Raw genomic sequence first — 18,009 nt, forward strand, 5'->3', positions numbered from 1 at the left:
AGTTTTTAAGAAGAGACTGGACAGCCATTTGTCCGAAATGGTATAGGATTTCCTGCCTGAGCAGGGGGTTGGACTAGATGACCTCCAAGGTCCCTTCCAACTTTATTTATTATTATTATTATTATTATTATTATTATTATTATTATTATTATTATTATTATTATTATTATTATTATTATTATTATTATTATTATTATTATTATACACTGGCTCTTCTTCCAGATGTTTGCCATTTTTTGTTTGTTTCTATAGCCACACAGTTTCACAAATGCCTATGAATTCAATCCTAGGATCTATACATTTCCCTCAACTGTAAACATGTTAACATCCACCTAACCAGGAAGATTTTAGACAGATATAAAAGTGTAACTGCTAAATGTGATACTATTCTCTACTTTTGCTCTTCATCTTGCCTTCTGCTTGTAACATTTACATAACATTTAATGTGATTGACAGCGAATGCAAGCCTAATTTGAGTTATAAATTATGTTACAGATGATGCCACCATTAAAAAAGGCACCCCTATAGGGTTTTTTTTTGCCATCTTTCATCTTCAAACCAATGCAAATATGAGCTACAGTAGAAGCAGAGAAACATTCAAAATTATTTCTATCCTCCTTAAGAGTAAGAACAAACCACTTTACTCTTGGGAGCACAGAATTAATTTGTTCTTGGCCTTATACTCTGTAAATTAGAGATTTCAGATTAAATATTACATAACATTTTCATGTGGCTTGAACAGACGTTCCTTCTAGTACAGCACTGACCAACCTTTCTGGTATCAGGGACAGGTTTCAGAAGAAAAATGGGGGAGGATAGTTTTGTATGCAATCTAGATCCCGCACATGCACAAATGAAGCTTCGCTCACTTGCACACTACTTGTGCAGTCCAATTCCTAACAGGCCGCGGGCAGGTATCGGTCTGAGGGATGAGAACTCCTGTTGCAGTAGTGCTGTGCATAAGCACAATTTTCAGAGTTCTGAGTAAACCAGGTTCTTAATAGATGGCCTAAGGTCATCTATAACTGATTTTATCTTGTGGATTCAAAAATTAGTGATATTTGTAGGTGTGATGACTCTGCAGCTAATTAATGTGCTTTTTTTTTTAGAACCCACCAGAGCTCCCACCAATGTCTTTGCCAAAAGCCTTTCTGCTTCAGATATAGAAGTCTTTTGGTCTTTGCTGCCACAGATCCAACGCAAAGGAAGAATACAGGGCTATGAGGTAGGTGCATTACTTTTTCATTCAGGGTTGTTGTTGCTTATAATGTTTATTGGTTTTTAATGCATGAAAAAACTATTAACAAATGAAATACAAATCTAATTGCTATCAATGAGCTTCAGGGACATATGGCTTCAGTTCTTAATGCATCAGGCTGCAAATAAAAATCTTAAAATGTTTTAATAAGTGCAAATCAGCCATTTGCTACCTCCCCAAATTCCTTGAACTATGCAACATATAGTCTAAATCCCACTTTGTATACTGTGTTACAAAATGCTGTTTTTCTTCTCACGCTCATAGGAAGACTAAATAAATATTATTTTTAGCTAGATTACAATAAAATAATTAACTAGAGGTTAAAATGGGAAATTTTACTTCTATGTCCTATAGAGAGTATGTTATCTTGAAAACAAGCATGTAAATGGAACCTCAAGTGATATAGGCAAGGAAGTTTTTAGTTGTAACATTTGATAGAAAGAGATTATTTTCTTCATGCATGAAATAAATATTTAGAATAGCTGCTGTCTGTTGAAACACAGGCATTACAAAGATTTAGGAAGAGCTGTGAAAGTTCTAAAAATTAACTAAGGTGCCGTTATTGTTTATATTAAAGTATTATTGTATTAAAATTGAATTATGGCAAAACCTCTTTGTAGTAAAGGTATTAATATCACACATCTCATTTGATATAAAATCAGAAATGTTTATCCCTATTTTAATCATCCATCAAGAATCCAAGCAAATACGGAACAGAAGTTCTTTGCTTATATAGGACACATAGACATTGAAAGGAGAGGATTAATTTGCTATTAAGATGATGATAATAACAGCAGTGTTAAAGAGAGATTAATTTTAGCAATTGGTATTTTATCATCTACAAATTTTATCAATTACAAATTTAGTAGTATCAATTTAAACCTACATAACAGGCACATGTGAATTCCTTTAAAACCTAAAGATGCATGTAACGGAAACTCATCTATTTAGAATTGTAATGCAGATAATATAAACTTATATAGCTGTAGATTTCAAATAAGGATACATTTAAATATGTGTGCATAGGTTAGATATTGGAAACATGGCGATAAAGAAGAGCAGGCTGGAAGAATGAAAACTATGACCAATCAGACTTTTGCAAAAATCACCAACTTGAAGAGCAGTGCTTTATACCATTTGGCTGTCAAAGCTTACAACACAGCAGGGATGGGACCATCCAGCGCTGTAGTCAATGTGACAACCAAAAAGCCACGTGAGTATGGTGCACGGGGGTAGACAGGATTTTTATTCTAATGAACAGATTGTCCTCACTTAACAAGGGTTATTGGGACCACCAATTCTGTCGCTAAGCAACACGGTTATTAAGTGCAACCTCATAAGCAACACGGTTATTAAGTGCAACCTCATGTGATCGTGATGTCTACAATCGCAGTTGCAGCAATCCCAGTTGCCATCGTTAGATGAACCCTGCACAGTTGCTGCATCCTGTGGTCACGTGATTACCATTTGCAATCTCCGGCCAGTTTCACTTATCATGTTGCTTGTTGAAAGCCAGCAAGTGAAGGTTGCCAATGGCAATTACATGATTGCAGGGCACTACAATGGTTGCCATTCTACAATGATCCATCCTTGGAAGTCCTCCTCATTCAGCACCATCATAATTTTGAGAATGAGTGGTCGTTCAATTAGCTCTGCCTGTATTTTAATTGACTATACTTCTGTGAGTGCAGCCTTCATTTTATAATTGTGACACAGAAAATTAAAAGCTGACCAGGGAAAATAAATATTTGTTTTCTGTTCAGAACAAGGCCTGCTCCCAACTGTCATCAGTATACAGAACTGTTGTCCAATTTTGTTTTACTATATACAGGTATCTGTTTCTCACATTATAAAGCATTATAAATTTGTCTATTTGTTATAAAACATGCATCTTTAACTTAGAGCACCTGACGTACATTATAGACAAGTCTATGTTATGTAAGAAAAATCTTGCTTCTTAATAATATTCAAACTTCTGTGTTTTGAATTCAGCTCCAAGTCAGCCTCCTGGAAACATTATATGGAATTCATCAGACTCTAAGATTATACTGAACTGGGATCAAGTTAAAGCACAGAATAATGAATCTGAAGTGAAAGGATACAAAGTAGGTAACGGGCAGGAAAACATATGATTATTTGTACAATTAATGTGAATTAATTGCAAAAAACAAATCTCATAAAAGAATCACAAACTGAGTTAGTTCACTTGGGCTGTATAATCCTATTAGCCCATTTCTAACTTTCTATTTAAATATTTTTTTTTGGCACATAGTCATGCCAGCCACATGACCACACAACTGTCTTCGGACAATCCTCTTTGGCTGTGAATCAGTCGTGTCTGATTCTAGGGGTCAGTGCTAATCTCTGATTCACAGCCAAAGAGGATTGTCCGAAGACAGTTGTGTGGTCATGTGGCTGGCATGACTATGTGCCAAAGGCACACAGAATGCAGTTATCTCCCCATCAAAGTGGTACCTCTTTATCTACTTGCATTCACATGCTTTTGAACTGCTAGGTTGGCAGAAGCTGGGGCAAGTAACAGAAGTTCGCTCCATCATGTGATACTTAGGTCTCATTGCCAACCTTCCAGACAAGCCCAGCGTTTTAACTGCTTGACCGCCATGCCCCTTATTAAAATAATTAGTGCCCACTAAATATATCTAGCAACGTAGTGGGCCCCTAGTAAAACTGAATGTTTTCCTTATGTCTCAATGTCTTTAAAATATTATTCAAAAACATAAATTAGCATTTGTGCAGCAAGTACAAATCCTACAAAATAAAGATGCCTAACTAGCCTCAACCTTGTGTCACGGGAGCAAACTTCTAAATCAGCCTATAAAGTCCCGGAAGATGAAGGATGTCTCCGGGAACTCCTGACCTCTCAAAGCTAAATGAAGAGAAAAACAGCTTTAAGAAATAAAAGCATGGGTCAGAAGTTTCTTCTTATGTACAGGAAGACATAATTCCCTAGAAAACAATTCATTTGCATTAGAGAACCTAAGATGCTTTGTGCCTAGAAAAAGAAATTATTTCTATTATAGTGTAATTCCTTTTTACACAGTAATTTCCCTTAACCAAATATATGTTGCAGGTGTTCTATAGATGGAATAGACAAAACAGTATGTCTATTATAGAGACAAACAAAACATCTGTGGAGCTTTCATTGCCCTTTGATGAGGATTATATCATAGAAATAAAGCCAATCAGTGATGGAGGGGATGGCAACAGCAGTGAACAGATTCGAATTCCAAAGATAACAAGTAAGAGTGTTTTGTTTATGGCATTGGTTTACCTAAGTATAAAGTGTATGAGTTAAAAACATACCTTTCTACTTTTTTCCTTTCTACTTTTGCAACTGACTGAAGAGATAAAATCTGTTTTATCCCCAATATCTTTAAAATGCTAAATGGCTCTGACTAAAAAGATGCCTGAACAACTGGAACTATTCTTATCAGATTTTGACTTCAGACTGCTCTGGAATAAATCTGTAGGCTTCTAGAGAACCAGAAGTGTTCCATAGATGTAGCATAGTTTCAAAGTTCAATTGGTAGAGATTAAAATAGATGGTATCTTTGTGTTACATCAGTGTAGCATAGTTTCAAAGCTAGTTGCTAAGAATTAACATAAGACAGTATCTTCTTGCTGGAAGCAATATAGATATGAAACAACTCCAACTACTGTATTAAAGCATAATTACTTTGGATTACAATTTTACATGTGTATATCATTAAAAATAACAATACATAAAGTTGATGAAACTGATAACTACATTCTTTTGGTTTTGGTGTGAGATGTAACATACACAAATTTATTAGAGAAATAAGTTTCAGTGACCATCTCATCTAATAGCAATAGTTCTTAGACTTATATACCACGCCATAGTGATTCTCTGAGCAGTTTACAGAGTCAGCATAGTGTCCCCAACAATCTGGGAATTCTTTTACTGACCTTGGAAGGATGGAAGGCTGAGTCAACCTTGAGCTGATTGAACTCTCCCGGCTGTGGGCAGTGTTTGCCTGCAATGCTGCCATACTGCATACTGCATTCTAACCACCACAGTTCCATATGCTTTACCACGGCTGATTTAGGTCTTTTCATTTGGCATTACAATCATGCAGCAAGACAAAAAGATAGAGAAAACATGAAGATGTCAATTTTAAATTGTATGCTAGAGCAGCGATGCATGAGAAATAAGCCTCATCCCCCCCCCCTCTCTCCTAGCTAAAAAGACAAGCTGAACTATTCTTGAAACACCACACAACTCAAGATTTCAATTTGTCTTGTTTCATTTGTCATTAATTGTTGAAGGTTGATATCTTAACTCGAAGTGAAACTATTCATTACGCCAGAATATTTCTCTGCAAGGGCAGAATACTATCCATTTTAGGGAAAATAAAGAGTATCTAAAACAATATTGCCAGAAGAAAATTAAAATCAAATAGGATCCTTTGCAGTCACCGCCTCTTTTGCCTCAGTTCAACAAAGGACTACAGGAAATTCAAAGATGCACATTGAGCTACTTTCTTACTCAATAGATATGTTGTCATAATTATTTTGAAATTCCCAAATTCAGTTACTTGCAGTTACTTCTTAGAGAAAGGTAGGAGTAAACTATTTTCAGCAGTGCTGCTAGAAAAACTGTGTGCATATCTCCTTGAAAGTAAAAGAACCTGAGACTGACTTCAAACCTTCTTTACTTTATAGAGTGAAAATAGTGAAAATGATAAATATATATATATATGGAAAGCTGTACAAGCTGTTCCTTAATTAGGATGAAAAGGAACATTCTGTATAGCAGTGGAAACTTGAAATAATCTTTCCCCATTTAGATATGATATGCATGTTTTGCAGTCTTTATATAAAAGCATTTTATCTGAAACAGCTGTGTGGAAAATGTGTGCATGACATCTGAGGCAGAACCTTCATTCATTTGTTCAAGTTAAGCTGTGATATATTAAACATTTTGATTTCTTTTTCCCCTAGATGCGTATGCAAGAGGGTCAGGAGCTTCAACTTCAAATGCTTGTACATTGTCAGCCATCAGCACAATAATGATTTCCCTCACAGCGAGATCAAGTTTATGACAAAAAATACTGAAAGGACTTCCTGTTTATAATATAACTAAGCAACATTTAGCTAGTTGTTTTGAAGCCACCCAGTACTAAGTAATATTGTTGTTCAAGTACATCTTACTACTGGGGAAAAATGTTTTATGCTTCTCTAGGAATGGCATTATACAGTACTTCCTCAAAGCAAATATATCTTTGTCTGAAGTTTCCTTGGAAACTCTGCAATGCACTGAAAACATCTGTAATACGATGTTACCAAAGCAGTTTACATATGTCCTTATATGCATATTTTTATTATATATTTAGTGTTTTATAGACTTTTTTAAAGTTAATATATGATGTAGATATTGATTTCTTTTCCCCTCTGCTATGAAATGCTATTGATGACATTATCATTGCATAACTATATAGTTTGGAATGTTTCAGGCCAGATGGCCATAATTGTCAGTAACTGATTTCAAATTGATTGTATAGGTTGACAAGAATGCACAATGAATTCTTTTAGCTTCAGTCCATCTTTCCAGGAGTGTGTGTGTGTGTGTGTGTGTGTGTGTCTATTTGGGCATGGAAAAGATTTCCACAGTTATTTGATGAAGACTGCCATCTCCTTCAGGCCTAAATTTGCTACAGCTATGCACATTGCATTATAACGCTTCAAAAAATCACTTACAACTCAAGGCTTCCATTTGGGTTCCCTCTAATTCCTTCTGAAGAAGAAAGATAATTAGATGCTAGATAACCACAACGAAGCATAAAGTTTATGCTCCTTGCCAGGTAGAGTAGGTATCTAGAGGATGGGGCAGGGCAAGAGACAGACAGAGAGAAGGGAAAAAATTCAGCATAACTTTTCAGGATCTCCTTTACATATGCAGAATGGGATGAATCATGCCACTGTGGACATACAGGACTGCTTTTTTATCAGATAAATAAACTACAAGTAAAACATGCTGTGTGTTTGCTTTCAGATTTTATGAAAGTTCATGGCATTCTTTCCCTTACGATAATGTTTTGGTAACACACAGGATTTTTTACCTTAATATACTGATTTACATTTCTATAAAATTGAACAAACATTAAATTATCATTCATTCCTCTTAGTGTCATCACTCTTAATATAATGAATGCCAGTCATTGCTACTGTATAGCAAAGGACAAGATTCTGAGTATGGTGAAAATCTGAAAGTTATCAGTTCAACAATTTATGTTAATTTTTTTATTTAAATAAATGAATAAAATTCTGCATTTTCACCATTTTAATCATGAAATCTTGAAGACTTTAAATGCTGCTTTCTTTACTAAATAAATTTATTTTGACAGGTACATGTAATCTACAATTCTTTATAGATTGATTTCATAAATTGACTTATTGGATTATCTGTGTTCTATATTAATAGGATCTTGGTTAGCTAGGGGTCATTTTAAAAGTCTGATAAATAATATTCTATAGAATGCTTCTCTAAAATTAGTTTTCTTTTTAAGAACAATTTGTATGTCTGGATATCTCATTGAATTTCAAATAGTTTAATTCTGAGTGTTCTGAATATCAAGGTTTAACTTTCAGGGTCTGCCATATCTACATCTCTATCATGTTGATAAACCCCCATTAAAATCTGACAAATGAATTCAAATCATCATAATGCTTTTTTCATGCTATTGCCATTCATTGCAGTAAAACCGGTACTGGAGCAGAGTTTGTTAATACTAATCCAGTGGCTTGAAAACTCATGTAGTTGCTGTATTGCACCTACAAGTGTGCTTGTGCAGAATTCTGTGCATGCACAAGGACACTGGATAATTGTCAAAAATTGCAAGAAAAATATATTAATAGAAAAAGATTTTTGTTACTATGGGAAATATTTTGTAATTATGCTCAGATGAAACAATAATAATTAAAATTAAAATGACTTTATTTTCCCCAACTTTAAAAATATACTGCCGAAGTTTATAATTTGTCCTTCTTGATAGGTTACATTTTCCTCTAACTTGTCTCTTTTGCTTCCAAAACATACAAAGTAACTTTTAAAACATTCAATATATATTTATTAAGTAACTCATAATCAGGTTTCCACTTGTGTAAGTTGGGGATGTTAATCAGAGAAATATTGTCAGTATTTCAAGCTGTGTTCCTTTCTTTGTTTGATATGGTTACTTCTATGTAAAAACAAAAACAAAACAAAAAAACCCACAAAAGAAAGAAAAAAGAAAAAAAGCCTATGTAGTTTTTCTCCCAAGTGTAAATCATATTTATCAGTGATCTAGCAGATGTAATCTTTTTTAAAGTTATTGGTAATAAATATCCTGTTATTTGTAAAGATTCTTGTCTCTGTGGGGTATGTTTCTTGCATTCTTACTCAGTAAATAACTCTAGGCATCGTGATTTCAAAAACTTACAAAAAGTGCTTGAAGTATTTATCACTTTCACTATAAATTGAATTATGAAAATGCATTACCCAATGGGTTACACCAGGGGTAGGCAACCTTGGCTCTTTTATGATTTGTGAACTTCAACTCCCAGAATTCCTGAGTCAACTATGCTGACTCAGGAATTCTGGGAGTTGAAGTCCACAAGTAATAAAAAAAGCCAAGGTTGCCTACCCCTGGGTTATACTCAGTGTTTTTGAAAGCAATTCTAACTATAAACACACACACATACACATACACATACACATACACATACACGGAGAGCTGAGGTTCCATTCCTCACTGAAAAGCCATAGTAATAACATCAAAAGCCATAGTAATAACATCAAGAAGTAAACAATCCAGAAACATTCGTATCTCATTGTGTCCCAGAGGCTTCCCTTGGGAAAATTGGCCTGTTACAAACAAGAACAATAATCCACATGCAGATTTTACAGATGACAATAATGAGGTTTCTTTGCAGGTTCAGTATAAACCCAATTTAATGAACTCTACAAAAAACCTTTCCCTTCCCTGAAGTCCCAATAGCGCATCATGCTTGGAAGGAAACATCTTAATTAACATGGCGAGTATGGGAAGAGACACAGGATTACCTCACAATGTTTGTGAGGAGCCCCTACCCCATCCCACAAATATGATCTTTTATTCAGGTTTAATATCAGTGCTGCTTAGATAGCCAAAAGTTCCATTATGGAGACATAGAGCAAGTATGTATATATCTTGCTGAAAAACTAATTGTATTAGACATTTAAGCAAAATATAAATTGAATTAAGAAAAAAAGGAATAATTTTGTAGGGAGTCCAAACACATCTATATGGTAATCAAACCTGTGCCACCCATCTCATCTAGATAAAATTCAGCTCTATAATGATCCAAGGAGATGAATAGTGACAATAGAAATCATAACTTTCACCCCCTAAATATGGTTGCTTATCAGAACCTTGCAAATCATGAAACATGGAGCACATGACAAATCAAGCCCACTATAACAGGTAGTGAAGTGACAGAAGGTTTAAAAAACAATTCTTCCAAGTCCTATGTGGAAATATAATGCCATGATACTTTTTGCAGGGAAGGCACTACCAACCTAAGGCCTTTCTCCCTTGCAGTGCAGGTGGACAACTTGGAAAAATTAGACCAATATAACTATTAAATGTAGATTACAAAATCTTTGCCTCAATAATGGCAGAAAGACTAAAGAAATTTTTGATCGAATTTATACATACACACCAAAATGGTTTCCTACCTAAAAGACAGATAAAAAATAATTTAAGAATGATTCTTGATGTGTTAGAGTACTATGAAATTCATTCAGGGAAACAGATGGCTTTAATATTCCTTGATGCACAGGAAGCGTTTGACAATGTATTCTGGCAATTTATGTTTCAGCGATTTGCAGAAATGGACTTCGGAAAAAACTTTATAAATGTAATCAAAACAATTTATTGTAAACAAACAGCCAAAATAATTGTAAATGGAGATTTTACAGAAAACTTCAATATAAAAAACAGGGATGCTCACTATCTCCATCACTATTTATACTAACATTGGAAGTACTGAATAGAAACATTAGTCAAGATATAGAAATTAAAGGACTGGAGATAAAAGATGACAGGGATGCCCACTATCTCCATCACTATTTATACTAACATTGGAAGTACTGAATAGAAACATTAGTCAAGATATAGAAATTAAAGGACTGGAGATAAAAGATTACAGGGATGCCCACTATCTCCATCACTATTTATACTAACATTGGAAGTACTGAATAGAAACATTAGTCAAGATATAGAAATTAAAGGACTGGAGATAAAAGATGAAAAATATAAACTACAAGCATTTGCAGATGATTTGGTTTTCATATTGGAAGATCCATTGGAAACAAGCCTCTGGAGAAAATAGAAAAATTTGGAGAAGTGGCAGGGTTGACAATAAACAGAGAAAAGACTAAAGTGCTAACAAAGAATCTAACAGGAAAACAAAAAAAACTAACAAAAAAGACAAATCTTCAAATAGTTAAAAAAGTTAAATATTTGGTAATTTATCTAACAGCAAGATGTGTAACAATAAAAGAACATAATTATGTAAGACTGCTAAAACAAATAAAATTGGATTTGGAAAAGTGGAAAAACTTCCAACTTTCAGTGTTGGGGAGAATAGCAACAGTGAAAATGAATATCTTACCAAAAATATTCTTTTTATTTCAAACAATTCCTGTTAAGGCTGGGAAAAGCCTTTTTTGATGAACTGAATACAATAATATTGAAATTTATCTGGCAAGGGAAAAAAGCTAGAATTAAAGTGAAAATGCTACAAGAAGCGAAAGAAAGTGGAGGATTTAGACTGCCGGACTGGAGGTTATACTACCAAGCATCTATTCTAACATGGCTTAAAGAATAGATAATGCTTAGAGATAAAAGACTATTGTACCTAGAGGGGCATGACCTACAAATTGGTTGGCATGCTTTTCTGTGATATGGGAAGAATAAAATACATAGATACTTTCAGAACCATTTTATAAAGAATGTACTTCTTTCGAAATGGGAAAAAATAAAAGAAAAAAATTATATTAATGGCTTTCAACAATGGAAGCTTTTGCTTACCCAAATTTAATTAACTACAATAAAGTTGTGACTTATAAAGACATTTTGGACAATGAAGAAAAATTGAAAGACAGACAAGATCTACAAGAACAAGGTATTGATCTAGCATGGTGGCCATATCTGTAAATCCAAACAAGATATGAAAAAGATGTTAAAACAATGGGATTTTATAAGGAACAGACAGAATTTGATCAGATACTGCTAAAAACAGATGAAAAGTTGATTAAGAAACTCTATAGATTTCTGCTAAACTTAAAGATGGAGGAAGAACAAGTAAAAGAAACAATAATAACATGGGCAAAGAACTTTGGATATAATATAGTGCAGGTGGCAGATGTTGTTGAATTATACTTCCCAATAACCAGAGCCAGGAAATAACAGAAAGAGTTGGTGGTGGTTATAGCAGAACAGCTGGAGGGCAACACGTTCCTTGTCTATGACTTAACGGTCTATGCCAGATTTCTTATATAATTCAGTGCTGCGCTATTTCTATACATATATAAGCCTTTACATATAAGTCTTCTGAAAATGATGACACATAACTTATGCAACATTTTGCTGTTGAACAAGCTAGTGTATGAGGAAACATTGCAACAGCTGGACAAAATACAACCATAGATACGAGTAAAAATTACTGCTCCCCTTTAAAAATATTAGTTTACCAGTGATCACATTCTTGAAAGTGCCAAGAATCCTAGAGAGTTTCTAAATTCACTATCTGCTTGGGATGTCTATCATAAAATTCTGTTTCCTTAAAGATGGAGTCCAATCTGCATCTTTTAGTGTCCCAGTTAATTAAAATCCCCTCTGGGACCAGCCATCTAAAATTCACTCCTTTTTTTGATTAATTTGGTAGTCAAAAATTGGTATTGTTTTTGTGAATCTTTTAGCCTCCTAGGGATCTGTTTCAAAACCATAATTTCTTTTTCTCTATATTGTAGTGGATGATCCCTCACTCTTCTTAATATTTCGTCCCTTATTGATTTCTTCACAAATCTAACATTGTACCTCCCTGGGCACTTTATATCTCGTTGCGTGGCTTGAGTTAACTCTAAATATTTGAACTATTTCTCCTTCCATTTGTTGTTTCCCAATTTTTAATGCTTCTTCTAACAGCTCTGTAATCAGTTCTATAAGATCTTCTTCCTTGTCTTCAGGTATATTCTGAAATCTTAAGAATTTAGAAAACAGGAAGAGTTAACAACAGAAGAGAAAAAGAAGAAATAGAAAATACAGACCAAGAAGGAGGGGCAATGGCAAGAGAACAGAGACAGACCAGAATTACTAGAAGAATAAAACCTAAATATAAGTAAAGAAAATGGAGAAGGAAAGTGGGATTCTCTGAATGAATATAATGGGTTGAACTCCCCATCAAAAAGGAAAAATAATTTTACACGACTACAAAAACTAAAAATAGATATAATTTGTCTTCAAGAGACACATATAAAAAGATAACATTATGAATTTTGGGAATGCCCAGAAATTGGGAAACTTTATTTCTTATCAGCACAACAAAAGAAAAGAGGAGTCACTTTATATGTTAAGGACAGAATAGACTCTAAACATGTCTACTCAGACGAAGAAGGAAGAATTTTAATGGTGGAAATAATGATAAATCAAAAACAGATATTGTGGTAGCAATATATGCACCAAATAACCAGGATGGATAATAATCAATGATTTTTTTTAAAAAAAATGGTGTTTTTTTAATTTAAATTGGATTTTTTTAAATTTTTATCAAATTTATTTTAATAAAATGTTTTTGGAGTAAAAATCTATCTAAAGATAGTTTTCTATTTAAGATATATTAATAATTTAGCTTATTCAGCATGAAATGGAGCTTAGTTATGTAGCATGAGGCTGTATATTCTGCAATATTTACATTTTTGGTAAACTCAGTCAATGAATCCAAGCTCTGCAAGCTGAGATAACATGCTCTGCATTGATGCATTTACACAATTTCTCAGTAACCATAAGATAAATCATAAAATAAAGTTCAGGAATATTCCTTTATTTTATCCCATTGTTTTGCAAATCTATGTACATTACAAACTGTATGATTGTTTGAAGAGAAATGCATCTGTACCAGGCTCTATGTGTTTTAATTAAATAAAAGAATTTGAGTAGTTTTCCAACTATGTGTGATTAACCATTAACCTAAAATCGGTTCTGATATCATCGTTTTACTAACTTGACAGCTTATTATTCTAAATAGGAAACCTTCATTTTGTTTGCAAATAATATTTAAGATTCTAACTACCAGCAGGAATGAGTCCTTACATTTAAAGAGCACCTGTCATTTCAGATCCATCATGGCAGCGCCTGTTAGCAGGCATCCACTCACCTGCTGCCTGCCACTTCCCTCCCCTTGTTATGTCACTGCTGCATCACTAGCCATCCCATTAAAATGAATCGGACTGTCGGTGAGTCAACAGCGGGTCAGAGGAGGAGCCACTGGGGGACAGAGATGACAGTTGCTCTTTAAAAATTATGATTTAAATCGAGTTGATTTAAATCAAGCCTTTTTACTAGTGATTTAAATCATGATTTAAATCGTGATTTAAATTGACTTGATTTAAATCGTGATTTAAATCAACTTGATTTAAATCAAATCCACCCTGCAAATAACAAACAAGAAGAATTTTACCAAAAGCTACATAAGAAAATATTGGAAATGGAATATCAAAATATTTACTTAGTAGGAAATTTTAATGCAATTGTCGATGGAAAACTAGACTATAGAAGCAGTAATATAGGGAAAAGGGGATTTTTTTAAAATGACAGAAGAAATTTGCATACAGGATATGTGAAGAGAAACGAATCCCAAAAAATCCCAGTATACATTTTATTTGAATAGGCATAAATCATGGTCTAGAACTGACATGATATGGATGTCTCCTGAATTAAGAACAAATATACATGAGATTGAGATAGAAACTAATATATGGGCTGATCATATTCCGATAAAGCTGACTTGGAGAGGAGTAAAGAAAAAACTAAGATGGACACTGAATCAATCTTTACTAAAAGAGAAATAATTTATACAAGTAGCAGTAAAGGAGTTTCTTTCACTAATGAGTTGCAATAATTTCCAGCTGAAGCAATAACCTTTGGCTATTGTGAAAACTCCTAAAATTCCAGAGTTTGTGCCACTTTTATCTATAAGACATCATACAAAAGACACATTTGTCCAGTCTTGTTGTGGTAATCTATGTAGCCTTCCTGTTTAATTATATTCTATGGGCCTGCAGCCAATCTGGCATAAAATGCTAAAACTTACTATGTCTGTTTTATTGCAATTCCACGGTCATTTTATGATGCTATGTTTGTGTGCACACATATGAACACACAGAGAAGAGCTATGAACAGTTCCTTAACTTGCTAACTCAAATGGTTTGTAGTCCCAACATGGATTAGCATTCTACAAAAACAATACATAAAACATACTTAAATACATTGACATTATTAACTTGATGACATATATTCATTACAAAAGCCAACAGTATTTAAGACAAAGTGAACAGTGTACAGACCTCAGTGTGTTACTGCTAAGGGATATCAGTATCCTGGAACATTTATGTGTTTAGGGTTTCTGGCTACAAAAACACAGAATAGTAAATATATCTTCACTCAGTCTTGGTATCAGTATGAACCAAGTGTTTTGTATCAATATCCTATTGTACAGACAATCTACTTTATTATATTCTTTTCCACAAGAAGAAATCAAGGAAAACTACTTGACTCTGGAGGTGATTCACTCTGTAGAGAAAACAGCAGGGTTCCCCCCCCCCCCAGTACCAGCTTGTCTGACAGTGTAAAAATGGCCCTGAAGCCAGATTATTTGCAGAGTGTTAATTGCTTTTAATGGAGCAATGCCATCACTTAATCAGTGAAACATTCTTAGGGCTGCATTCCAGTAATTAGAAAGGGATAACAATGCCAAAGGAACTGGATGGATAAGATCAAAGGTCCATGGAGCCTGGCATCCCATTTTCCACAATCACCATCAAGAAGCCTATATCATTCATGAAAGCACTGGTCCATTATATAGTCACTTCCAAGTGAATGCTCCACAAAAGCATCATGCTAACTAAATAACAACTCTGAGGCTGTTTATTCGTCTTTTAAAATCATCTAATTTGGTAAGTTACACTACATTTTGTGGATGCAAAATAAATTACACATTTTCATTGGTTTTACTTGAATTATTTTAAAAGACAACTTGGAAATTGATTCAGATTATGGTAGTCCATATACATACTGTCTCTCTCAACTTTGGAAGCGCATAGCATGGAATTCTGTGGAGGCCATACTCTCTGTCACTTACAATTTAAAGTGCTGGTGTTGACCTACAAAGCCTGTTAAAGTTAACTGCAAGTTCTCCTGACCCAACCACAATCAGCCTGACCCACTATATCAGGGGTGTGTAACTGCTGGCCCACGGGCCGGATGCGTCATGCTGAAACCACGCCCCCCCAGCTCCAGCAATGGGGGAAAAGTCGCGATACATCGCGACATGTCACGTGACATGGTGAGTTTGACACCCCTACACTAGATTATATAGATCAAATATAATATTGATTATATAGATCAAATATAATATAGTCCTACATTTCCAAAATATGCCTAGGTTGAACCTAGAAAGCACTGCTTTTCTATTGTAGTTCCAAAGTTTTGAACTGCAAAGCACTCCTCCCCCTCCTCCACCCACCGTATGCAGATCAAGTTTCCAGTTGAACTTTGGGAAAATTATGAAAATTGAATTATTCCAGCCAATATTCTCTTAAGCCCTGAAACATTTTTTTTCTTTTTGTTTTCATTTATTATCATTGCTGCTTCTTAGAGGTTTCATTATGAAATTGTCTGATAGTTGTATCATGGATGTCTATATTATTTACTTTGTAAGCTGTTAAAGGTCACCATTATGGAATGATATATGTTTAATAAATATTTATATTTATTTTATATATTTGAATTTATCAGCTACCCAATGGACTCTGGGCACCATATGAAATGAGAAAAAATATAAAAACATTGAACAGACGTGATAGCCCAGATTAAAATAGCCTTATAAAAAGAAAAATCAAACAAAACAAAATAGGGACCCTAGACCAGTGGTTCTCAACCTGTGGGTCGGGACCCCATTTGGGGTCGATCGACCATTTCACGGGGGCCGCCATTTTTTTTGTCCGCCATTTTTTTTCCCTTTTCCGGCGGGTGCCTTACCTCCCTTGGGTTGGGCCAGCTGGTGGTTGGCCTGCTCCGTCTCTGCCGCTTGCCAGCTACGCCTCGGCCGGCGCAGGGGGCGGAACCACGCATGCGCGGCGCTCCCAGGCACGGAAAGTCCTCGACTTACGAGCGGCTGGGTAGTCCTCGACTTACGACCGGTTTAGTCCTCGACTTACGACCGGTTTAGTCCTCGACTTATGACCGGTTTAGTCCTCGACTTACGACCGCTTGGGGTCGCGGCATTAAAAAGGTTGAGAACCACTGCCCTAGACAAATGATGCAACATCAAGAATTGTTAATAATTGATGTTATGTGCTCCTGGCTACTTTCCTTCCTGACCAGAGGCAAGCTCGCCTGACCAATAACCAGCCAAGACACAGTGAAGGCCTTTTGTTTCGTTTATTGCAATAAGTGGGGAGAGAAGCTATCAAAGCTTGGTTCTCTCCAAAGTTCCAACCCAAAATATTTCCTTCATTATACATCCCTGTCCAGGCTGCACATCCCTGCTCTTTCCCCATTGGCTGAGGTACTATGAGGTTACACTCTTTCCGACCGCCTCCTACATATTTCCTGCTACATACTAAATCATACATCACATGTACATGAAAATTAAGAGATAATTTATGCAAGGTGTGTCAGTTAATATTAATCAACTAATTGCACATGCTCACTTGCCTGAGTTCTGGCCCCGTTTTTTATGATTTCTTAGAAAAATAGGTTCTTTCCTGTTTTGCTAGTTATCTTCTCTTACAGATGTTTTTATAGCTTGTCTTCTTCCTTTCCCACTCTAAGACCCATCTAATTTTTGCCTACGTGTTTCTCTTACATCCTTTCTTTATGCTCTCCTTTCCTAGTTCCCATATATTATAGTTGCTTCTCCACTCAGTAAATTTCCACTGCAGCAAATTCAATTTTAAATTTCTATTTCAATATTAAATTTTTGAAGACCTTTCCTTTACTTCTATCAATTGATAATAAAAATTACTGAACATTTTACATTATGTTATTATTACCATTTTTTTCATTGCTTGACTCATAAGCACATATTTGTGACATTTTGACCACCTTATGATAAAGTGCATTGCTGTGCTATTTCAACTCACAGCTGTCATACATATTCCAAAACAATACCTTATACTAGTATTTCTGAACCCTTGGCACCTCAAAAGATGTTTCGGCTTCAACTCCCAGAATTTACCAGTCTGGCTGGGGAATTCTAGGACTTGAAGTATAACTATATTCAAGCTGCCAAGGTTGAGAAATGCTACATTACATTAATATTATTAAGACTTTCTTGATCATATGTGGCTACCTAGCACCAAGAAAAAAATGTTGTAGTTGGTATTTATACTGAGATCATAATACTTATATGCTTCTGAAAAGAGGCCTACTAGCAAATAATCTGGCACTAAAGGACCTAATTTATCT

General features: G+C 34.8%; 1 protein-coding gene across 2 annotated transcripts in view; it reads left to right on the forward strand.

Annotated features, from left to right (window-relative positions):
- The window catches only part of LOC107290921 (contactin-4-like), a 159,511-nt gene extending 153,169 nt beyond the window's left edge, over window positions 1-6,342 (forward strand). For both annotated transcript variants that reach the window (XM_015819863.1, XM_015819864.1), the window contains exons 15-19: window positions 1,110-1,225; window positions 2,285-2,471; window positions 3,251-3,363; window positions 4,350-4,518; window positions 6,242-6,342. In XM_015819863.1, the coding sequence (XP_015675349.1) occupies window positions 1,110-1,225; window positions 2,285-2,471; window positions 3,251-3,363; window positions 4,350-4,518; window positions 6,242-6,342 (686 nt within the window). The remainder of the gene's footprint in view (window positions 1-1,109; window positions 1,226-2,284; window positions 2,472-3,250; window positions 3,364-4,349; window positions 4,519-6,241) is intronic.
- The last annotated feature ends 11,667 nt before the right edge of the window (window positions 6,343-18,009 follow it).

Source organism: Protobothrops mucrosquamatus, unplaced genomic scaffold (assembly GCF_001527695.2).
Source record: "Protobothrops mucrosquamatus isolate PMUCROS unplaced genomic scaffold, P.Mucros_1.0 scaffold1006, whole genome shotgun sequence".
Lineage (NCBI taxonomy): Eukaryota > Metazoa > Chordata > Lepidosauria > Squamata > Viperidae > Protobothrops > Protobothrops mucrosquamatus.